The following is a 24491-nucleotide window of genomic DNA, read 5'->3' on the forward strand; positions in this document are numbered from 1 at the left end:
TTCAATGCTGAGATCCTGTCAAGAAAGCTGGAAAAACCTGAGGGCAGTTTTTCCCTTTATTACACAGGACTGCTTGAGAGAGTGACAGGAAAGGGGAGGAGGAGGGGTGGGGGGGGAGAGATGGCACGCAGCAAAGGTTCACAGGTCGGAGCCAAACCCATGATCGCTGGAGCAAGGACTCAGGACACCCCATGAGGGGCACAGTTTTGAGACTAGGTTGATTTTTCTTTAAGGTTTTATCGTTTCATAGTCGGTACTGATGGCTTTGGTTGTCTCAACATAATCCAAACATTTTATTGTTCTTAAATATGCAGAAAATCCAAAAAATGCAAAGAGAACAACTTTTCAGCTTTTATTTGAAATGTGAATTTACACAGGGAAACTGAATGTCATGTTTGTGGATATAAAAAAAAGTTCAATAACAAAAACTGTCACACAAAAGGTGTGGTATGTCTTTTTGCAACATTCGTTGTAGCTTCCCACTGAATCTGAGCTTCTACAGAGGCACCTCTCTCTTTAATAAATAGTTTCATTTACAGAATGAGTAATTAGTTATAAATATGAAGGCGTATTTTAAACACTTCAAAGCAATTATAAATGTATTGATTCAGTTGCAAAAAAACAGGCAAGCAGATCAACCAAGCAGAGATGCAAAATGGCAAATAATATTGGCAAAACCAGAAATTGGCACAAAATGATAAACAAACAAAACATGATGTTCAAACTCAAGTGAAACTTTAAATTATAGGCACTAGTTTTTATAACACCCACCACACCAATGACCAGAACAGCTTCCCTAACACTGGCACACCATTTGATTTATGTTCATAGCACAAGAGGTAAACGCCAGCAAAACCTTTTCATCTTGTCATCTTATTCAAGACCCTTATTTTTTATTTTTTCGTGGCATGAATGATATACACTGACAGAAATCTGTGTAATGAATCACATCAAAGTTGTCTTGGTTTAATTGGTTGAATGCGTAAACTGGGACAAAAATATGTTTTAGAGTTCATGTTTCTTTCTGAATAGATATAACTAATGTCAACCTGTTCTTAAACTGACCAATCACAGCACTTTAATGGAAAAGTATAATCTTGGCAAACTGTGGTACAAATCAGACCTGAGGCTTTGGCCAGGGCATCATTAATCACCCGGGTGTCTCACGAGTCCTGATTTGACACTTTAAAAGCAATAAAAGGCTTTGGAGAGTTAGCTTGCAGTTGAGGTTCAAAATGTACATTTTAAAGAATTTAAGTCTTAAAACAAAATACTGATATGGATGTTTGGACATAGACTTCTTAAATAATTTGAATAAATAATTTCCAAAACAAACTTGTGCATACATTCTGGCTGATTTTACAAGAGGAAAGATTCTTAAATGTCATACCCACACAGAGGTGCTTTCACTGTTGCAAGACATCCACAATTTTCTAACATTACGGGACATTTCACCTGCACAGCATCATCATAGAGATCGCTCACTTACATCTGTTAAACACAGAGCATAAAGAGAGAAATGTGTGGAAACATTTCAACCTGAGGGAGGTGGAAAAGAACAAGGGAGAGGGTCGGGAGGAAAGCTGGACAATGAAGTGATATGGACCGTCTGACAGATGATTGCAGTCAAACCAAGGCAGGTGATGTGTCCTCTGCTGGCGGAGCTGGAGTCGGGCTGGTTTCTTTGGCATTTTCTGGGCTGTCTGCACTACATGCCTAACCCCTCCAGAGCCGAAGCCCACAGAGAAACACGATGGGAGGTCCTCTCTGACGCGATGTGGACACTATCCTCTCCTTTTTTTAAATTATAGATTTTTGGGACATAGTCTCTCTCTCTCTCTCTTCACTGTAAAAGGTATCTAGGTAGATAAAGTGCCATGTTGTAATGTCTGCCTCCTTGTGTTGATAGTTTGATTGGAGAGCCCCCTGCTGGCCCATTTCAGTAACAACCTTCTCTCCAGTTGTCACCTGCGCCGCCGTAGGTCCGAGGAGCAGGAAGAGATCTGAGAAGGAGATGAGGAAAAAAAAACCTTCAGTTAAAGTTTGTGTACAACAATATCTACCAGTTATCCGTTTACACAAGTGCAAGATGAGGCCACTGTGTGTGTGTGTGTGTGTGTGTGTGTGTGTGTGTGTTGCACATACCTGCGCACAGGCTGGGCCAATTTGCTGCGAGGTAGAGGGATCCCTCCTCCTGCAGAAGAAGCACTGGGGCGGGGCAAGCCACTGCGTGGAGGAGCCAGGGAGCGGGTGGGGGTGGAGGTGGCAGAACCCGGGTTGGATGTGGCCTTTACTGGCTGCCTCAAGGCCAGAGGGGAGGGGGTGGCTGGAGTTCGCAGCTTACTGGGAGAGGGGACTGAAGACAGGCAGAGCAGCAATACAGTCAGGTATAACTGCATTGTGTTAGTCTTTATAGATAATATGCTTTCATAGGTTTCTGTCTGTTAGCAGTTTAACAATGCAGTAATGACCAAGAGCACAATGATGTGAGGTAGATATAATATGCCAAATATCTATCAAACATGGAAACATATTGTTATTTCCTAACCACATCCATCACAAATTCACAAATGAAGTCAAACCTGTTAAAATGCAAGTTTAGAAACTACAAAACTACAACATAAAAAATCTAAATCAAACAGTAAAGTCTAATTCACTCAGCTGCTTACTATGAGTCTAAATGTGTTGACAGAATGAGGTGATACACACACTAGTGAAAACCAGAAGCACATCATAGCACAACAACAATACAACCACGGTGTAGAACCACATTCACAATATTTAAAAAGGCAGAAACCCTCAGTGAATACTCACTGAAATCACCTTCTTCTCCAAAGCAACAGGAGAGTGGGACTAGACAAAGATGAAGACAACAGAGACAGGCCTTAATTCAGAGCTGGGAGGAAGGTACTGAGGAATGGGCTTCAGTGGGGTTTCTCTTACTGCCTTTTGTTTTCTTAACAAACTGTCATGTTGCATAACCTTTGACCATATCAGCAATAATCCTACTTGCCATGTCGCAATAAGCCGTTATGTGTAGAGCAAGTGTTGCAGTGCATAATGATGGGACAGTTACACATGTAATGTAGCCTTTGGTAATTCTGCCACACTGTACAGACACAATGTATAAAGTGTGTCACTGTAACCAATGTGCTTTAACTGTATATACACTTAGCTTCCAGGTTATTAGGAACACCTAGGCAAAACTGATCAAGTACAATTGCTCTAAAGCAGTTTCAGCAAAAACTTAGAACTTTTTTTATATAGGTAGGACTTCAGACTGCATTACTTTTAGTAGGTGTACATAATAAACTGGCAACTGACTGTATAATGTGAACATTTTACATTGTACACAAAGAATTATATGAATCACTTTTTGAGATGTGTTTTTATTAAATGAGGGACATCTAATTATGGAACTCAATATTTCATATATTCTGCCCCTATGTCTGCCTATAAAATATAGAATATATACCGTAAATCAGGGCTGCACGATATGGTAAAAACATCTTATTGGGATTATTTTGACAGATATTGCAATTCATGATTAAGTGGGAATGATTATTTCTGCATCACAAAAATAACATTTTCACACAAAAAAACCCCAAACTATTAAAATCATGATGATGTGAAATTTTGGGGGGTCTGTACCAAACAAACATGTTTTCCTAAATCTGGAGAACAAGATTTGTAGGCCACAGTACAGTACTTCATTATAATGCTGTTTTATCACACATTTACCTTTTATCAGTTCTTGCCATTTCTATATTGCTTCTGCAATTTGCTTGGCCATATTGCGATTTCGATAATATGTTGATTAATTGTGCAGCCCTGTATGTGACATGGTTGACCAAGAGACTAACAATGAACAGCAGTTGGATAACATTAAGTTGGCTATTTTATTTTAAAATATTAGAATAACATGTATTGAGACTAGGAAGTCTATAAAGGTGGATTTGTACTTTGTGAAGACGGTGTGAATGTACTGGAACAAGGACAAAAAGCTCCATGTAATCCACGTTAAGATGTCAGGGATGAACAGATGAATGACGCTTTTCTTTTTATGCAGCCAGGCTTATCTGAGTGACTGATTGTCAACCATGGACCAGCAACAGCACACTGTTTTGACATTTCTGAGACAATATGATCAATTTAATATTTTTACAGAAACAGCTCGACACAGTCCTCACGAGAATCATCGCAACCTTTAAAGTATGAACATTAAATCCTTTCATACCTGTGGGAGTTATAAACTCAAGCTCATCTCTGCCAACAACAACCCTGCTCCACCTCTTTCTTGTTCTTTGTTTCTCTCAAAGAAAGCATCAAAATCAGAGGCTAAAACTGCACTCATAGTTACATCACAGCTGGCAACCAGTGCCAGCTCCATACAATATAGTCTATACCATCAGTGCACAGGCAGCTGCCTTTAGTAAGTCATGAACTGTGCATATATCTGTGTGAGATCGATCTCACAGCCTCCAGCTGGTTTAGGAGCAGGCTGTTACCTCGCAGGGCAGTTGGGCTTTGGAGGTGCTGTTTGGGTTTCGGGGAGGAGCGAGAAGGGGTCGAGTATCTCGGAAGCTGAGCTGCTGCTGGAAAACAGGGACATTTCAGCATGGGAGTCAGACTTCATTGTGCCTGAGATTCACAGAATTACTGGAGAAAAAAGGGGCTGTAGAGGCAATGAAGGCCATAGAAGCCTTAGGTGCAGTTTGAAGCCACTAGGGGGCCCTACAGCCAAACATCCACAGGCAGCTGCATTCAGGTAGAGCAGCAGACTGTCAGAGAAGAGTGTCAGTGCCACGGCCAGGTTCAAAAGCCAATCAGCCAGTCTCAGCACAGACAGAGAAATGAAGGCTGGTTACACATGCTTTACAGTGAAGAGAAGTTGGTGAGAGAGGCAGAAATTTGGGTGTCTCACATGTCCAGTATAGTCCAAGCTCAGATAAAGAACATCTATCAGGACAGTAAACCAACTGTAAAAAATTACAGAATCTTTTTTACATCTTTCTGAAGTATACAAATAAAAATATCTATTAAGATTCAGCAGAAAAAAAGCTAAAATCTCCTTTAATGTATAAAAGGTCCAAAGGTTGGTTAAGACAGGATAAAGGCAGCCAGTACACGTTTAACCAGCTGAAACCTGCCCTTTGACCCCTGTTCTCTCTGCTGCTAGGAACAGAGAGGGATTACTGTTTCTGGATTAAGGACAACCTCATCACCTTTATCTACCATTACAGGATTACATCAAATGGACACTCTTAACACACAGAGGAGGGATTTTAAGATCTTAAAGAACATAAAACCCTTGGACATGAAATGTAAAACAATGTTAGTGTTGCTGATACCAAAAGTCGCTCTGGATTTTCAGTGTTGCTGGCGCCATGCTCTTATTTTGCAGGATGAGTGTGTTTCTTTGAAGTGAAAGTTGTGCCAAGGCGACAAGAGAAGGGATGCGTGTGAATAAAAGATATTACAACTGAAAATGATCAAAGACAAAGAGGATCCCCAAACACCAAAAGCCATGGCACTACAAAGCAGTATAGTCCTTGTACTGTAGGTGCAGCCAGTAGTGTTAACAGAATTCACACTTGCATGATGACTAACAAGAGATTACACAGCCTGTCATGTTTCTGAATGTTCAGTATACTTGGAGAGCAAAACAAATAATAATATAATGTCAGCTGACAACACAGTGATATCAGCGACTGCAGTGTAAAGAATCATTTACAATATTTGAGCGTTTGTGTGTTTTTCAGTAAAATGGAATTAAATTAAAATGACGTTTATGTATGTGTCTGCCACAATACTCACTAGCAGACTGGCTCTGGTGTCGAGGAGAGCCGCCATTTGGCACTTGCAGGTTGGACTCGCAGCTGCGGCTGTTCTTGACGGGCTCTGGGCCCTGGGCCGTTGCTGCCGAGGAGCGTGTGAGGTTGGGAAGACTACGACGCAACTTTTCTACAAAAACAATAGAAAAGGATTAGCTCAGGCAATAGGACAGTGTCCAGAATCGCATAAAAAACCGCCACCTTCATTACCTTCATTTTTCACCACATTGGTCTGCATGTCGTGCCCGTGCCCCTGCAGCGAGTGGCGAGGCTGCTGCAGGCGGCTGATGATGGGCTGAGGCGAGCCGCGACTGTGGCTGTAGTCGATAGATCGGGCAGGGGAGCGAGAGCGCGGTGAATTCCTGGGGGAGGCTCGAGGAGAGTGTCGAGGGGAGGGGCTAAAACGGTTGGAGGGAAGGTGGAAGGCTGGGTGCACCGGCTCCTCATCGTCCTCCAGACTGTGTGCGTCTAACTCCTGGTCGCTGAAGGTGCTGCGCCGCAGCGAGTGGCAGGACGAACCGGAGCTCCGCCTGGATGCTGTTGCTGCGTAATCTTGTCTCAAACCTGACAAACATGAATACACTCACAGTTACAACACACGACAAAGGAGCTGAAAACTGAACAGTTCTACTGGTACAGGTACGTACTCTCTTCCTGCATGCGTGCCAGTATCTGGACATCAGTGACATCATTGAGTTTGTATGTAGTTGAGGAGCCCACGGAGTCCTCATCCATCTCTGAGGTGCTCAGCTCACTGTCCACTGATGACTGTGGGCTTATAGCCGGAGGATTCCTCTCTGCTGCTGCGTTTCGCTGGTTTACTGGTAAGGAAACACATTTGTGAACACTTCAGTGACATATTCCACAACAGCAGCTGTTCTGTTAATGAACTAGAGATAGACCCATACCTGCATTCCCAGGCATTAGTTGCTGTCTGACTATGGGCACTCTGCTGGGGGTTGAGGAGGGGGAGTTGAAGCCACTGCTATAAGGACTGTTTGCTGCGTTTGTGCTATATGGACTTCCATAACCCTGCTGGTTGTAGGGGCTTCCATACAGGCTCCTGCGCTTGTTGGCTGTAGAATCACACAACAGAACTAAGATATCAATCAAGCCACATTACATGAAGAAAGATAAAAGAACATTATATAGTCTGAAGATCCAAATCCACACCTTTGTACAAAGAGAGAAGATGATTAAAGAAATACTGGAAAGGCACATTCTTTCAAACATCAAACTCACTGACCGATAGTGGTCTTTATATTCTGTGACATTACTAAATTACTATACATTATTCATAGTGGATACAGTGAGTCATTGAATATTAGTCTGAAATATCACATTATTTCTTTATTTCTGCTACTTTATCTCTACTTTAAAACAGATCAGTGTAATACTGTTCTAATGAGATGTTAAAACTGTTAAAAGATGAAAATGTACGGCTCGTTTCAACTAATATTCTTCCCTTCGTGGGATTCTTTGACCAACAAAGTAATAAATGAAAACTCTGTCAAGTCATTTGTCCAATGTTACTGTGTCCATAGATAGATTCAGTCATGCAGAAGAATCTCTTCAAATCTTGTGCTTCTTTGTGAAGATTGGTGTGCTGCCAGAGATGACACTGTTTCCTTTGTTGTCCAGTAATAATTAATGACTAATAGTGAATCCCCTTTGAAAAAAAGAATAGAATATTGGAAAAACGCACATCTAGTGTGAAATGTAGCTCAAGATATGGCATTTATGAATGTTAAGTTCACTTCACTGTTTGCCCAGTATGTTAACATACTACATCTATACCCTGTAACCCACAAAAGACCCTGACAAAGCCTGCTGCACATCCCAGTGTCTGACTACAACACCAGCAGTGTCTGCTCATGGCCGGCACCTTTATGAAAGCTCTACAGTGTGCTGGCAGTCTGGTCCGAGTCTCTTAAACCGTATGCTGAGTGTGGGCCTGATAGAGTTCCTGCATCATCAGCTGGGAGAATCACTTAACAATGCATGCCATTCAATCCATACGCACAGAGCACAATGCAATTCTCTGTGAAACTCAGCGAAGCAGCAGTCAAAGGCTCCAGTCTGCAGAGTCCCTTGTCTCAGTCATAAGATCAGACTCAGGACAGGCTGCTGGTCACTGTTACAGTTTGGATGGTTAATGTCTCAAAGTCCACTCATTTACCCATATTTGTTTCTTCCCCCCTCTCTCTCTCTCTCTCTCTCTGACTGGATGTGTTTACACAGCTGGGAGGTGAATGGGGAAAGGAGCCTTTTAAGATCAGCCACCTCCTCCTTCTACTCTCTCCCTCTCCTCATGCTCTGCACTCTGTCCTCTTGCATTATTTAGGAAACACCAACAACCTCATCCACTCTGCTGCCATCCTCACGGATCAGCTACTGAGGAATGTAAACAACACTGCAACACGTAGGTCTGTGACGCTGTGCACTTTAAAAACAATGGGTGCTTAGTTTCCATTTAGGAAGAGTCAAATCAACACATAAAAATGGTTCACCTAGTGAAAGTAACCTCCAATATCAGAGTCAAGATTTGAACTGAAAGCCTCCACTGTGGGCTCTTGTCACAAACACAAAGACGTTTCTGTGAGTGCTTAGAAACATGAATCATCTTGTGTGTATACTAGGAAGTAGAGGAATCATACTAGCTATGATTAGGAAAATCTCTTGACATAACAGTCTATACTGACTGCAGCCTATATGAACCCTGCTAGGGGCTCTGTGTTAAACAGTTTGGAGGTGGTTAGATGACAATGTGCCCTATCAAAGTGACTGTAGCAGCACATTGTCACTTGAATGAGACACAGAACAATCTCAAGGGATCTGCAGCACAGGGACCAACCAAAATAGAGTGTCCTCAAATCCTCATGTCCTAAAACAAGAAAAGTAGAGAGAGGAACTGCTTCTTTCTACCCACTGTGATTGATGCCATTTTGATTTACTGAGAAATAGTGCTGGAGAATTTTCTGTCTTGGCTGTTCAGCTGTGGAAACTTCAGGGTAGTTTCCACAGGCCAAAAAGGAAAAAGGAAAAAAAAAAAGCAAGCACACAACAGCCTGATACAAAATGATAGCCTGGAGGGCTTAAATGGTGAGGAGGAAATGGAAGACAACACTTGGTATTGAGGTTAAAAAATAAAATAAATGAATGAATAGCTTAAAACAGACCCTGTGAACATATCACAAGATAAGAGCAAACAGAGAAGCTTTTGGAACTGAGAGAGATAAATACCACAAAGGCAAAAAGGGATCAAACTGGCAGAGACATGCAAGAAGGAGGTGAACTAACTGTACAGAATAAGGTTTAAGAAAAGAGCAGGGCCGGTCAGCTATGTGACTGTGGCTGGGACCTCTTGGGTCCTGTATCAACAGTGCAGGGCAGCTGTCGGAGCAGCACTATGGAAAATCTGTTGAATTGTTCAGCTCTAGCAACACATGTTGTGACTGTTTATCAGGATTGTCTGACATGAAGAAAGTAGTGCAGCCAACTCATAGCCATCTCCTCCCTGTTGTTACATAACTGAGGCACGTCATCTGGGAATATGATTTGAACAGGGTGTGCACGGACAAAAGGCTTGGTCACCACTGATGCTCCAAAGTTCATGTTTAAAATATGTGAATGCCTTGTAAGAGTGTGCACTCGCTGCAAAAGCTGGCACAGGCATAATGTTTAGACAGATACGTTTATGACATAAGGAAGTCGGCGCTTTGTCTTGAATCTGCCTCAAGTGAATTTTTTTTGTTGTTGCAATTCCTTCGACACAAACTCAAGCCAACACCATGGCAACACGGTTTACACGCTCCTGTTGGAGACCGGGTGTGAAGGAGACTAGCCAGGAGCCATGAGGGTGTGTCTGTGGTGAGCCTCTCTTTCACTCACAGACACAAATGCTCTCAGAATGTAGTGCTTAGGTTTTGCCGAAGTCTTGTTTAGCACAGAAAAAGGAAACAAAAATCTTTACTAATGACGACGTTGATGCTCTCTTTATTTGATTTAAATATTTTAACCACTTGGCCAGTGAATAACAAGACTCCACATAAAACCTTTGTTGTTCTGTCTGTTGTTCTGGGAGCCTTTGTGGAAGTAATGACAACATCATAAGGGCTACGTGAGGAGAGAAGTGAAGGAAGCTGGGTGGGTTGTATCAGTGATAGTAGGGATATTTATTTTCAGGCCAAAGCAGGATGACGTTATCCCCCTTTCACACCTACAGTGATGATATCACCACTATCACGCTTCCCTAAACCCTACTCAAGTGGCTAGTTATTTGTAGCATTAGTCAGCTGTTAGACAGGACATCATGCTTTGTCCACTATGGTCTTCTAAGGCTACATCTACACACAGGTCTTGAGAGTCAGTTTTGAGTGTTTGCCTCAGAAGCCTAATCTATAAACACAGTTACAGCTCACAGTGGTCTTAATAAAGGGGAAAGAGAAAGAAATGATTGTGCGTTGTAATGAATTTGCGTTTACACTGCAAATTCCTTATTTCAGTGAGATTTATCATCATCAGTTATGAAGGTAGCACAAAACAGCTCTCATACCAGACTCCATGGGCTTTTTCCGTTTACATGTTCATAAGAATCTGATCTGTGAAACGTGTAAGGAAAAAGATGCTGTGATATTTGGATCCACATAAGAGCTGGAGTCATTTCGTTTAGCAACCACCAAAAACAAATCTCAGTATCTGTGGATGAGGAGGAGGTGGCTCTGTGTCCATTTGCTGTCCTGATTCTTGCACAACAGAGCTGAGAAGATCACAGTGAACAACCTTCAGCCACATATTGCTCAACATGATCTGTCACATGGACATACCACTGTCAAAATGGAAATGACCTCTCTCAGTTTAGCTGCGAGGATTTGAGGTTGGTCCTCCTCACTAAAGGGACTAACTATAATTAGTGGCAGTCAAAAGCTCAAATAACAGACATAGACCAAACATAAATGTCTAAAAATAAGGTAGACCCAGATGATATTTTATAGATGAAACCACCTATAATATTTTGTTCATGATAATATTCATGATATATACTGTATACAATTTAAAACAGCTTTGATTTCTCAGTGTGGAGTGTACTGGAAAAGGACAATGAGTTCAAATCCAGTATCAAACACTTAAACATCACTACACAGCTCCTCGACTTCCAGTATTACACTAGTTTACATCCATTCTCATACTATATGATCCTTCAACATGGACAAATTTAAATCTGCTGGTACCACCAGTTCTATGTACCTTGAATTCATGAGGAGAAAGTGGTTCACTAGACAGATGTAAATATCAATAAATAAATACTATATACTTGCCCTAAGCAACTAGGCGCAATTATATGGCACATATTTTGCGTAGCCCATGGTGATGTATAAATTAAGTATTATTTTTCACACAGATTGCTGCAAAGGTGTAACAAAAGAGGAAAACTGAATCCCCTGTATGCTATTAGCACTCCTAAATCCTGGTGACTGTAACCAGGAACTGGAACCACCTAATGAACTGTAACCCCAGCTGGGAATTAATCCCCTAGTCCATGTGTTTCTCAAATGACTTATCTGTGTCTGCCAGGTCGACAGCCTCCGCCATTCAGCGACCATACAGGTATGTGTGTGTAGTTCATCTTCCCTTTAGAATTAGGGACGCTGATGAATGATACCATCTGTTCTTTCTAATTGTGTGTAGTAGTTGTAACAGTAGTTAAAGAAACACTAGAGCACAGTGTGGATTTATTTTGTGTTTTCTTGTGCTTCAAAAATCAATAAAAGGAAATAGAAAGATTATTAGAGAGGCTCACTCCCATAAATAAAAGCTCTTAGTAATAAGAACAACCACAACAGTTCTGCATTTAAGCTCTACGTCTCTGGATCAATAATTCCACATATGCCTTATATACGACAATCATTTCCATTCGTTCTTCAAATAATGCTTGAATTTTTATACCATTTGAGTTCAAATTCTTACAGAGCATTCACTAGCTGTGGAAAATCACTGTTGTTTCAGTGTGAAGGAACTCCATTGTTTTATTGTCGTCAGAGTGACTAAAAATAGATTAAAAAAGAAGTAGCATTGCTTTTATGATAAAGATGAAGAGCTCTAATGAATAATGTAACAGAATTAGAAAAACTGATAGATATACAAATTGACAGCAAGAGACCAACTGGCTGACAGCACAGAGGCAGCAGACACAGGAAGACTTTGAAAACAACTAAAGTCTTTGTCTCAGTAAAGATTCTGTCCTGCTTATGTCTCATTAGTAAGACAGTGAATCCCTCCTTACTAGGGGTGGTATTTGGTTTTTAACTCCTAAAAAGGAGAGAGATTAATTAAGTGTATCACAGATGTTGTTACTGTTTCTACTACTACTGTTGCTGCTGCTAAGCTGAGACTAGTTGTTTCATGTTCACTGGCGTTGTCTACCTGACAGGGTGAGGTCCAGTCTGTGGATGAGTGAGCGCTTGGCTGATTCCATCTCAGGACTGGGGTTGTCAAGAGCTTGGCGGCACCACACGATAGGACTCAAGGTTTTCTGCAGGGGACTGTCCAGTTTCGCCTCATATAGCCTGGGAAAACATAAACAGCACACACAGTTAGACATGGTATATTGCAATCACAAACTCTCTCTCTCTCTCTCTCTCTCTCTCTAATGATGACCCACTATGACATGTCACATCTCATGCGTGATGTGACACAGTGGAAATGAGATGGGAGAGGGGATAACAAGTGTTTGGACAGTGTTTTATCACAGAATGCCGCAGTGGCAATGGCAGACAAGTTGGACAGGCAAAAAGGTATTTATGTGACCACGCTTGTTGACACTGAAAATTACTATTTGTCTTCATTCAGATTTATTTCATACTTAAATATTTGAACTCTTGGGGGCGTTTAATTATCTAAGACCAGTTGAAAACATACATTGCAGTGACTTGCACTCTGCATCTTCAATACCTGTCAATATAATCTTGACTCTTACAGTTTAAATGTTGCATGTGTTCATTAAGCACAACCCTCTCGGGTCTCCCTTAACGATGAGGACAATGCAACTTACAGCTCTCGCTGCAGCAAACTTTAAGAATGAAACACTGTCTACTCAAAACCGTTTGAAAGAGTCATGGGTTCAGTGCTTAGTCAGCTGTATTGATTGAGTCTGTCTCTTAATACTGATGAGAACACATAAATGTATACAAAAAGGCTACAAACTAACTGAATTGTCAATTGTACAAGTAATAGAAACATGTGTTTATCCTTAATCTCCAAGAAAAGGAGAGTTTCCACTCAGAGGACACATCTGAATCAGCAGCTGTCAGCTCTGTTGTAGCCATCGTAGAAGCCTTTCATGATGAAAGCACAAACATTACAGGCAAAGGCGGGCTAGTGCAGAGAAATACAAGCCTGAAATCTGGGATTGCACATTTTCAATGTTTATCAACACAATGACCGCCATTCACATTCACTACAGCACTACAGAGTAAATCTCCTGCTAACAGACCTAACACTTCATACATGACCTCCAAGCTCTGAAACAATGATATGGGTCATGTCCACATGCACTTGGTGTGACAAGTATCTATGGATAGGCAACAGCACTGCGGGAGAATGCAGCATTTAAAATCCAGTCTGATGCTAATTCAGGGATTACAGGAGTCTATGACAGGAGCTGGTGAGAGCTAGGCACTACACAGTAATCCCAGATATCAATCTGATCCAGAGGGCAGACAAACAGCAAGGGTATAACGAGACTGGCTCTGTTGAGCATGAGTGAGCAATGTCTGAAAGTAGTCTGATCTCAAAGGCTCAGTGGCTGGCACAGGCTCACTGCTGCAAGCAACAGAGGGAAGACTGCTGTGAACTGGCTTTCAACCAAATGTGATCTACCTTTGTAGTAGTTTTAACTGTCCTTAAGTTGCATCAGGAAGTACACCTTCATTACACTGTCATTACCATAGAAGATGGCAATCAGGCAAACCCTTCCTTACGAGCCAAAAATAACAAGGGCCACTGTCTTCTGTGGACGACCCATCATTATATTCACGTCTAGTCAATTTCTATCTTCTGTAAACCCATCTACCAAGCCGTGTAATGAAGACTCATCTCGGTACGTACCTCTGCCTCTTGAAGGGATTTCCTTAATTTAGGATACGAGGCGAGATTAAGACACCAGTATAAATCCAATCACACTCTGGAGTTTCAAGGATTACACATCTAAAGTGTGTGTAAGCAAAGCCAACTAACCCTAAACACCATAAATGTGCTGAGGATTAAGAACAGGAGTGTGGATGAACATGTGGACTGTCAGAATCATTCTGATTACAAACAGACCAACGTGATGCCAAATGGTCATCCTTGTCCAAAAGACGCTCCACATGACCCTTTTATATTATTAATACCCATTGTTTGTAATCCTTGTAAATGCAATGCTGGTGACCAGCCTTTTGACACTGACATAGCATTTATTCCTACATGATGAGATGGCAGTCCTATTTCAAATCTCTTGCCTTCCTCACTTGGTGCTGCAGAGCACTTGTGGCTATGTGCCAACAGTTTCAGAGGAGGAATATAACCATGGCTACCTCTCCCACATGACTGTGTGTTGGAAACAGGAAAACAACTTTCATTTTTACTGCACACACTGATCTCCTGCCACCAATGCCATGACAAGCCAAGCAATCTGCCACATCACAACACCAGAAACGGTCCAACAGATGATCAGGGACTTCATGGTCCTGACAGCTGAGAGGCCTAAACTGATCAGTCTCGGAAACAAATGCCCCAAACTGGAAGCGAGGTATGAAATAATGGATAGATATTCGCTATTGATTGTAGGACAAAGCATGTCTATTATGGTGACACAGTCCGAGAAGGGGCTTGGCATCGCCCACATGACTTGCCAAACTACATCGTTCAGTCAGAGATCCACAATGAGACTCCTTCAGATGACTTCAGCTACTAAAGATTGTTTATGCCAGACGTTTTGTCTTAGTAGCTAATGTGTAGAGCAGCTGTGCCCAGGCAATTAAAGCTGTCACCCAGAACTGAAGACACAGACACGGCTGTAAAGGCAAAGAGTGGTCCCAAGACAAGCCTGTCACTCACCAGCTGTCCTCGTCTTCGTGTAGACAATCCATGTCTTCGAGATCTAAGATTTCCACTTCGTCTAGGATTGATGTTTCCCCTTCATCTGTAAAAGCCCCGGTGGTGTCTGAATAAAGTGAGTTCATACTCGACACAGAGGCGGCAGCCGATGCCCCCTCATATTCATACGCCCTCCTGAAGCTGATACCGTCGTATGACAGTCTGGGGCTCAAACAGCGGTTATTCTCCAACAGACCACCGTAGCCTCCCGTTCCGACGAACCCCACCCCAGGGAAGCCGGCCAGACCGGCTGCCATCCCCGCTGACAGGGACGACGAGTCGTATCCGTCGCTGAGGGGTCTGTGGTGCCCTGACATCGCTCCGGACGAGGACAACAACGTAGACCGACTCCGAAGCTGTTCATTTTGCTGCTCGAGTTTCTTCACCAAGTCCTGGAGCTTCCGCACCTCCAAGTCCGCGTTGATATTTGAGTTGATATCCTCCATAGTGGCTCCGCAGCCCTGCGAAAATATGCGGTGGTCTGTGGTATTTTTAGTCGTTTCTCTGCCGACAGTCTGTTTGTTCTTGTTTACTTCACTCTTATCTACGTGTTCAAAGAAGACACTTTGGTGTTCAACCGACTTAAAAAGCTCAACATCGTCATCTTCTCCGGTTTACCGTGCTTACGGGCAGGGTCGAGGCCATTTTCATAATACTCGTCACCAACTGTGAAAGACCAACAGGCGGCGAAAAACTCACGTCACTGCGTTCAGCGTCGGGAGCGAGCACGTAACCAACACCTATTTGCACGTGCACCGATAACTACTCAAACAAACGCGTTTAGCATTGTTTGTGCTACCGACGGCTCGTATTTACTCATGTTATATGTGGGTAACCGAATAATTATTTGATTCTTAATCCATTTATTTATTTATTGATCTACATTGCTGGTCCAGTTCATCCCAGGTGAATAAAAAGTGAATGGCATGGTAATAAAAATGATCCATTACGGTACTCAAAATCTATACTACGATTTAAAAAAATACATAAGACAAGAAAAAAACCCAACAACTTGAGCACAAGCCTTTTTATTTTCATATTGAAATGGTAAACATGTTTCAGAAGGCTGTAACAAAAAAAAACAAAAAAAACATTTTGCAATGAGCAAAGTCTTATTTTCCAGAGTGTCAGTTTTAAGAGAGTCCCAAGGCTTCCTCTGACTCCAGATGCTCCTCAGTTTTTTGAAACACTGCTCCTCTTGGCTCTCCAGCCTCATCTTCAGCCTCCACACTCTCCTCTCCCTGCCCCTGGCTGGTCATAGAAGTTTCCAGCCCATCCTGGTCGGCGCTGACGTTCTGCGACTCTGCTCCCTCCTCATCTTCATCTTCTACATCCATCTCGAAAACGCGAATGTGCCTCAGATTGGCACTTAGCTGCCGGGAAAGAAGAAGTAAATGTTAGGAACAGTCCATAACATTCATTCACTGGCATGCCCCCCCGGCAGAGAACACTGAAAAGGGATCATCTGATGATGTTGATCCTGGCAACAAATATAAACAATATTGCAGTACGCTCATTCACACATAATATGCCAAACTAAAATCCCCATACACTTAATATAACAGGAAGTCTTGGATATAAATTTAACATACCACACAGGCCACTTTGCGGATTCCATTGACCGCTACAAACTGGGCCTTCATGCTTTCCAGTTCACGCCACTGATTCCCCAACACCAGTTCTTGGCACGGGATGGCACCGCTCTGCTGGTCCAACCTGACAAAATGGGTGAAATGCAGCATTTTATGCTTCATCTCTGCTGTCCTTAAGGAATTACTTAACTACTGTAAGCCTTTTTCAAACTATTTTAGTCCCTTAACTCAATTCTAACATTTGGCTTCTTTGTCCTGATTGGTGAGAATTTGTGTTAGGAAAGGGACATTTTCCAAATAATACACACACACGCACGCACTCACGCACGCACGCACCTCAGGTTGGGCTCCCAGTTGAATTCTGTCTCACAGCTCAGGGTGGAAGCAAGAGGAAGCTGAGCCAGGACACGCCTCCTGTTCTCTTCTTCTGATCCTTGCAAGACCACAGTTAGCATTTCATCGTCATAGAAACGAGCATCCAAGCAGCTATATACATAATTAGACCTGGAAAACAAAACCATGTTGAGTCATGGTAGCAACACCATCACTCGGTGAGGAATTACTTTGCATTTCTGTCTGTTTAACTCATTTAATTGGTGGGAATGACACAAGAGGCACTAACTGGGCTGCAGCGTTATCATCCTCTGCATTGTCAAGATGGTGGCTGAGGTCAATGGACATGACGCTGTTGGGGATGTGTCTGTGCCAGAAACAAAGAACATGGTTATAAACACAGATTAAACACACAAAGAACCTCACACACACACCAACAATGACAGAAATGTACCTGTTCGGGTCTGTTCCTTTGCGCAATAGGTAGAGCTTGCAGGGTGAAATCTCTGGCATACAGAACAAAACATAGTGCATTTTGGCTTTCTTGTCATTCCATCTGTAGGAAAAAGAGAAATATTCTCAATACAAACCCGTCTTACTGTGCAGAGCATTTAGAAACTCCAGGATGTTTGTGTTATACGTACAAAGATGGAAGTTCAAAAAGTCGTGGAGTGTTTTCAGAGCTGGAAAGACAACGGACATGAACAAATAAATGCAACTTTAATCACATTAATTTAACTGTATTTCAAATAATACAAATTATTAACAGAAACATATATAACATATGAAACATACCTCTCTGGCACAGTGTACAGGGGCAAAAAGACTGCCTGTTTTACAGACTTCCCAATCACTTCCTGCATACAGATAAACAAACAATGAACAAACGTGTAAAATGAAAGAATAAGTCAAGTTTTCATTAAAACACATATGAAGTTTGTTTTAAAAGCATGTTCAGTTATCTTTTATTAACCAATGGAGTAACAGTATTACCAATACACGTTTATTTGCTTTAGTCAAGAAGCTGTACTGTATTGAAGCCAAAAAACGGCTGTGCTTGCAATTATTTTTTTAATGCTGTTATCAAGATCACGTGTTAATTTATCTTTAGAAAACAAAAGCCGATTTATAAAGATAATGAGTTAATTTATCAAAAGAAAACTACTTTTGTTTTCCTGAGCTCGCAGGATAATTATGGCGAACTCGGAAAGGAGTGTCTGGTTGTTTGATCACACCTGATTTGAGCGCTCAAGATCACCATCATGAGGATTCATAACTGAACTGAAAAGAGTTCATCCCAGAAATCAGAGAGTCAATTTAAGATATAAAGTTCCTGGCAATATGATGGAGTACTGACAAAAAGGAAAAGATGTTATTTTATTTTCTTAGATTATTTTGGGGCTTTTATGGCCTTTATTAGACAGGGGCAGCTGTAGAGAGACAGGAAAAGTGGGGGGAGAGGGAGAGAGAGGAGATGACATGCAGCAAGGGGCTGTAGGTTGGAATCAAACCCAGGCCACTGCAGTAAGGACTCAGCCTTCGTACGTGGGGTGCGAGCCCTACCAGGTGAGCTGTCAGGGCACCCAAATACCAGGGGAAGATTGAGATTTATTAAATCAGCTGAAAGATCCCTGCAATGTCCAGAGTGCACTTTGCATTTTGGTGTGAAAATGAGTATTAACTGGCACGTCTATTATGTTGAACCAATGCTACATCTATAATACCTCATCTATGCATCGATGGCATGGCACCTCTGATCTCGGAAACTTTTGTTTTCTCTTGATCCTGAGATTAACTACCTTAAAAAGGACCAGTATGTAGGATTTAGTCACATCTAGTGCTGAAATTGCAAATTGCAACTAACTGAACACAGCTGGCGTCTGTGTTTGATGACCTGGGAATGAGAATGTGCTGAGAGAGAAACCCCAGTGGTTGTTTTAAGGTGATTATACACTTCTATCGATAGCCTCCTAAATGTTACACACCTAAAAAGTTGTTGCAGGCACGGCCGTTCAGGGCTTCCATAGGATTGTGGCTACAGTAAATATAAAACGCTGCAGGAACTACACAGAATGGGCAATATTGTTCCCTTTTTCACAGCAGGTCCCTGATGTTTGTACCTTAAAGGTCACTTGTACTGATGAAAAAGAGGAAGATGAACAGCACATAAAACTCACAGCAGGTTTCTGGAGACACTGCTCAATCACATTCTCCATCATCCTCTTGACGAAGTGTAACGACTTTCGGGGATAAGAAGGAAACAGCAAAGGGCTCTCTAGATAAACCAGTCAAACATTTTATCTCTTAGTTATGGCAGTGGTACTTAAAGTAAACTGAGACTTTCTCACCAAACCAACCATTTAACCTCCATCCAAAACACATACATTAGTTATAAAATAAGTTATTAATTATTAATAAAATAATTTTCTGCACTCTTAAAGTCAAGATCATAGTTCACCCTTCAGGTGTGTGCTCTCCTGTAAAAACGTCAGCCACTGATTTCCCTTAGTGTTGGGCGGAGACACAAGGTCCTCATCCTCGTCCTTCAGGTACTGCAAGTGTCCATATGAAAGAGAAACCAGACTGCTTTAAGACAGCAGCTCCATTCAACGACACTGCGCAACAAAAAAACACTTACCTGACCAACTCGTTCTACGTTGAAGTACTTCCCTTTACGATCAAAGAGTTCTTCATTCTGTTAAACCAGGGAGAAGTTTGTAAAAAAAAAACTATAAATATGCTGAACAAATGTATTTAACGGTCATCCCAGTGCCATTATACTGTTCTCACCTCACTGAAATGCTCAGACAGGAAGTCAGCAACAAAGGCAATGTCCTTCTGAGTCATCTGAGGGATTAACCAACATGTTCAAATTATAGAAATTATATCAGGAACACTTTAAATCACAAATCTCTCCTCACCTTTGATAACTCACCTTGTTGAGCTCTGGTGGTATATGCTCCTCACACATTCTTAGCATAGCTGTGGGACAGCAAAGAGCTTGAGCATTAAAACAATCATTAAAACCTTATACTTGGGATCTTATAAACTAATAAATTACATTAATGTAATTTGTATTCTTACCGACATACAACCACCGAAAAAAGGCCTTAAAGTTTTTCATACTCTTGTCAATCACCCTAAAAGACAAAATAATAAGCAGTGAGTCTATGCAGAGTTGTGACACATTGAAAACAACAGCAGACACAACATTTTCCAAAATAGAACACAAGCACTGCAAATGGTACACAAATTTAATTAATTCAAAAATCACTGAACTCACTGCAGAAGTTCGTTGGCTTTCAGAGAGAATGAACCCACAGCGGTGATAGCACCTGAAAACATAAAACGTAAATGTGAATGCTGCGATGAAAAGGCAGATTTTTTTCCTAACCATGCAGGTTAGTGGAATGGTACCTTCTATAGCTGCTGAATCCAGACCGAGGGGCTCAAACTTCTGCTTCCAAAGGGACATGCCTTTCACCTCGCTGAGGTGATACAACAGAGCCTCCGAGCCACTGCAGCCAGAGAAAATGAAGGTATTTTAATTGAGAGATCGCAGGTCACAGGCAGCATTGAGGAGAAGTGAAAGGATGAACATACCTCTGCAGGTGGCTGATCACCAGCTTCTGGATGCTGGAGTAAGAGGACTCAATGGATTGGCCGAGCTTCTTCAAGCCCTGTGATAAAATTATAATATATGCAAAGAAGAGTTTTTCAGTTACAGAAAATCTTATCTGAACAAATTCAAGTTTGAACATTAGGAGGAGGAGTATTAGCACAACCTCTTACTCTCACCTTGACGGTCAGCTGGTTCATCAGAAGAGCTTGTAGTTCAGGGCTACATGAGAGCAAAGAGCCAATGAGAAGAACATTTTTATTAAGTAGCTCAAGATATTTTGCCTCCATCTACAACAACCAAACTTTTTCCTTAAGGGACCCCTTTTCTGTTATTGAGTACACTGACAACCCCTGACTAAGTGACATATTTTATAGATATTTCATATTATATTTAGTGCATAAAATTAACAGTACAGAACAACTAACAAACTGTACAAGGAACCCAAATAGTTAATGCAGGAACTGGAGGAAGTTTATGTAAAACAAGCAATCAGGGTGAATTTTGAGCATTAGCTGGGCACAGGACACAGTAAACATTGCAACATGAGAAAATACCAGCAATGTAAATGGCCGATTCTTACCTCGATTGTCCCCACAGCAAAAGCTCCAGAAACTCATCTTGAACTTGAGTGCTTGTGTTCTTTTCCTGCAAAGACGGGAAATAAGACATTTGTAGCACTCTCTCATTTTAACCACTTTCGACTACCAACCACAACTACTGACCTGAACAAACTTAGTGAGTCGAAGATCCATCTGCATGAGGATGTCCTCCCAGGCTTCACACATACACGTGAGCGAGAGGTGCAGGTACTGCAGCAGGGTAGAGATGTGAGTGAACTTGCGTGCCATCCTGGTCACCTCAGGCAGACAGTCTGAGAGCAACCCTGTGTCTAGCTGGAAGACAAAGATGGCTGTTAAAATAAGCAAATTATAATCACAAGTTAGCAGCGATGAGGATATGAAGAAAAGGCGTGTTTACAAGAACTGGAAAATGAAGCCAAATCATCCGTCTCACCTGGATGTAGCAGATCTCTGGGTTGTTGTCAGCAGACCTGACCTCTGTGATGACAGACAAAGACTTGAGGTCACTGGACAGACTAAGGCTGCGACAGGTTCCTGATACCTGGAAATGAAAAGAGCATGAGTTGAATCACTAAATGTATTGTTGTATTCTTCAGATATCAGTTTTAGAGATTTAATATTGATATTGACTTTCAGATTTCATAATGTCTGTGCCACAGGTACAACTTGCGGGGCAGTTGGATTCGTTGAGGTCACAAAATCACACGAGAATCCATATTGCCAGCTATGTGTCCTGTGAGGAACTACTGGCAGCTACAGTGCAGTTTAACGCTAGGTGTGTTTGTGTGTGACGAGATGTGTGATAAGTGACTGCTCAAAAACTGCAATAGTGGCTGCTAAAGAGGTTAGTTGCAGATGCTGCTAGCATTAGTTAAGAGAATATATTTAAACTCTGTTGAGATCGTGTCAGAGAAGTGATGATTCAACTCAACAGTAACTACTGAGGGTAAAGTTTGGTTTGGAGAAGTTTATTTTATTGTATAATGTTTCTACAGTGATATCCAATTTAAAGTTAGACTTTATGTTTTGCTGTTTAATGACAAAATTCTGTTCTTCAGGTCAGATTTATGCTGGCAAATATTTTTTTGCAGTGACCAATTTGGAAGGTGACAACTCTTATGAATCAACGAAAGAGCCTTACCCCTGTTAGAGTGGCAATCTTGTACATCCCATAGGCATAAAGCTCCACAAAGCCAGCATCTCCTCCAAGAACAAGTATGTTCAGCCTGCATGGCCACAAAATGGGGTGATGAGTCCAAATTCAAAACAACACTGCATTACTCGGACTAAACAGATTTAATTTACCTGACTTCTCCCAGCAGATTCATTATCTCATCAGACTTTTCCTCACTGTAACACAGATAGATAAACACATATGGCTGCTATCACAAGCAAAACATACAGCTGACAACTGATATTGGACTAATACATTAAAATACTGCCTCACCTGAAGATCTTTGAAGTCGTGCTATAGCTGGGGAGAAACAACAGTTTAAGCAGATGTTATTTAATCAACTCAGGTGGTGCTTTCTTATAATCTGATGTGCAGTGAATGCTAGAGGTACCTCTTGGGGAGTGTTGGTAATTTGGGAAGAAAAAGTTTGGATTCATCCTCTGAGTTATAGAAGGAGCTGAGGGCACTGAAACACATGAAAACATTCACATTATTATAGAAAATCAGACGTCCTTTGTGCCATTGGTTTGATCCCTGAGCCTTGTGCATACCTGCTCTCCTCCACCACCTCCATCCAGTGCATGCAGGTCACAGGGTTCTGCATTGGAAACACGTGGAGGATCTCTGCTTTCTCAACACCACACAGGACCACCTGCTTGGTGTCTGCGAGGCTGAAGGCCAGTACTGGAGTGTAAAGGTATAATAACGTCATGTTCCCATCAACAAGCAGACGATTAATTAAAAAAAGGCGCACACAGTCATTCCTTACTTTTGCCATCAGGTCGCCAGGCAAGTGCAGTGATCTCCTTCCCAGTGTACTCACTGGGTGGTAAGCTCCAAACTCGCTGGAAACTATTCAAGCGGTGTAGCAGCAACTATGGACAAACATCAGCCATGAAATTACAAAACAATAAAAGATACAGAGACATGTTTCAGGATCAATAAATGAGTTTTAAGCCTACCTCTCCAGTCGTGTTGGCCAGAGCAATAAGATCCCTTTTGGGGGACCATGCCATACACAGCACTGGGTTAGGAAGCTGCTTCTCTCCCACTTGCCGGAAGGCAGGCATGTTGTAGACTGGAAATGTTTACAAAATGTAACACATACATGAATAACATCTCCTAATAACATAATAACTAACATAATAACATTTTATTTGCCCAGCTTAACTTAGGAAATGTCAGAAAGGCTCTAATGTTATAATACAATCCTGTTATTGGTGCTTGAGGAAGACCACACAGTTGAGCCTTTGTTGCTATGTGTACAGATGAGCCATTTTGATCAATTAATAGTTTGAGTACATTTTCAAGCACAAATGACATACATTTGCGTGTCTTCTTTTTTTTTTTGTATGACTGTAAATGGTCTATTTGGGGGTTTTAGACGATGTTGCCGAAAACAAGACATGTGTAAATGTAACTATGTGACCTGGGAAATCCAACTAGCCTGTAGCGTTAGAGGTTGACGTTACCTAACCAGCACAGTGCTGTAAAGCTAAACTAACCCTCAGTGTTATCGATAATGAGCTGACAGATCGGAACCTTCTGCTCCAATGTTAACATAGTTTGTTAGCTGGTTTGTTAGCAAGTGGACGAAGCTAATGTCGAGTAAAGGCCGCGGTTTATTTATTTATTTATTATTTACCGTACTGGACTTTACAGGCGGTGAAATAATAACTGCAACATACCGTTGAGAAATGTGAAAGCGTCAAACACACTCTGCCCTGTGAAACGCCAGATTTAAGTTTTTCTTCATGCTGTTTTCACAATTACGCGGACGGCGCCATATTTTCTCTACCACCAATCAATGTGGAGCAACGGGAGCCGTGAGAGGACACGTGAAGCGAAGCTACTGAAGCCCACATTGAAGTGAATGTTGTAATGGTTTATTGTTTGAAGCGTTTGACAGTAAAATGGTCTCCAGTGAATAACTAGTGCGTCTACACTTTACAATAATGAATTCCCTGTTATAAGTGTTAGTATATGTATAATGTTTGCCTTGGTGTTCGTTGAGTGGATGTTTGTTGTGTGTTTTCATTCCCCTCTAGTGATAATAGTGTGTAACTACATTTCTGTTTATTTGGAAAGTTAGGTGTCTGATGTCTAAATACACCTGTGTGTATTGCACTGGTCTATATTGTAAATGTTTAGTTTTTAATGTTGGTAGAAGTATCACAATGCTATATTGCAATCATTTATTCAAGTGAATTTGGCTAAACA

General features: G+C 41.6%; 2 protein-coding genes across 7 annotated transcripts; both read right to left on the reverse strand.

Moving 5' to 3' along the window:
• Positions 1-339: 339 nt before the first annotated feature.
• slain2 (SLAIN motif family, member 2) lies at positions 340-15722 on the reverse strand. 6 transcript variants are annotated; one of them, XM_051376291.1, is made up of 10 exons: positions 14931-15722; positions 12258-12400; positions 6743-6910; positions 6482-6655; positions 6045-6398; positions 5818-5964; positions 4509-4592; positions 2815-2853; positions 2146-2356; positions 340-2003 (listed from the first exon to the last, which is right to left on the reverse strand). In XM_051376291.1, exons 1-10 carry the CDS (start codon positions 15413-15415, stop codon positions 1940-1942), a joined length of 1869 nt encoding a protein of 622 aa, XP_051232251.1. In that variant the 5' UTR covers positions 15416-15722; the 3' UTR covers positions 340-1939. The 6 variants fall into 6 exon arrangements, with proteins under 6 accessions (XP_051232251.1, XP_051232250.1, XP_051232253.1 ...); XM_051376290.1 differs by having other exon boundaries at positions 4509-4595; positions 14931-15721; XM_051376293.1 differs by lacking the exon at positions 2815-2853 and having other exon boundaries at positions 14931-15717.
• A 259-nt stretch (positions 15723-15981) lies between these two features.
• anapc4 (anaphase promoting complex subunit 4) lies at positions 15982-24108 on the reverse strand. The gene is made up of 28 exons (XM_051376283.1): positions 23960-24108; positions 23234-23349; positions 23041-23146; positions 22823-22955; positions 22663-22737; positions 22545-22571; positions 22403-22447; positions 22239-22323; positions 21531-21638; positions 21239-21409; positions 21097-21161; positions 20693-20735; positions 20498-20574; positions 20312-20412; positions 20178-20229; positions 19979-20034; positions 19830-19876; positions 19685-19741; positions 19533-19589; positions 19353-19446; positions 19072-19169; positions 17690-17751; positions 17539-17577; positions 17349-17450; positions 17184-17261; positions 16898-17065; positions 16562-16685; positions 15982-16342 (listed from the first exon to the last, which is right to left on the reverse strand). The coding sequence occupies exons 2-28, from the start codon at positions 23339-23341 to the stop codon at positions 16103-16105; spliced, it is 2418 nt and encodes an 805-aa protein (XP_051232243.1). The 5' UTR covers positions 23342-23349; positions 23960-24108; the 3' UTR covers positions 15982-16102.
• Positions 24109-24491: the final 383 nt, after the last annotated feature.

This window comes from Dicentrarchus labrax, unplaced genomic scaffold (genome assembly GCF_905237075.1).
Source record: "Dicentrarchus labrax unplaced genomic scaffold, dlabrax2021, whole genome shotgun sequence".
Lineage (NCBI taxonomy): Eukaryota > Metazoa > Chordata > Actinopteri > Moronidae > Dicentrarchus > Dicentrarchus labrax.